This window comes from Penaeus monodon, chromosome 34, assembly GCF_015228065.2.
Source record: "Penaeus monodon isolate SGIC_2016 chromosome 34, NSTDA_Pmon_1, whole genome shotgun sequence".
NCBI lineage: Eukaryota > Metazoa > Arthropoda > Malacostraca > Decapoda > Penaeidae > Penaeus > Penaeus monodon.
The window spans coordinates 6,927,513-6,927,764 of record NC_051419.1 but is presented as its reverse complement, the minus strand read 5'-3'; the positions used below and the strand labels follow the sequence as shown (position 1 = coordinate 6,927,764).

Sequence of the window (252 nt, the reverse complement as noted above, 5' to 3'; positions counted from 1 at the left end):
TCGTACCTTTGTAAGAAAGAATGTACGCACATTTTTTTCCAACTTTCAAAATTATGAACCTGTTGAAGCCACGGTCTAATGAGGAATCCTTTTCCTTTTTCTCCATTTGCAGATTTTTGACGACGTCTACTTGTTACGTCACCGTCGGGTGGCTCGACGCTCGGCCGACCCGTCGCTGCTCCACCACGAGAAGCTCATCTCGGAGCCTCATGTGAGTAGAGCTTTTTCGCTTTAATTGTCGTGGTAGGAGAG

At 46.8% G+C, this 252-nt stretch overlaps 1 protein-coding gene across 3 annotated transcripts in view; it reads left to right on the top strand.

The window, feature by feature from the left end:
* Nucleotides 1–112: 112 nt before the first annotated feature.
* Nucleotides 113–252, top strand: part of LOC119594556 (furin-like protease 1) — a gene marked incomplete at its 5' end in the record, with an annotated part of 24,037 nt that continues 23,897 nt past the window's right edge. For all 3 annotated transcript variants that reach the window (XM_037943588.1, XM_037943587.1, XM_037943586.1), the window contains 1 exon segment: nt 113–211. In XM_037943588.1, coding sequence (XP_037799516.1) covers nt 113–211 — 99 coding nt within the window.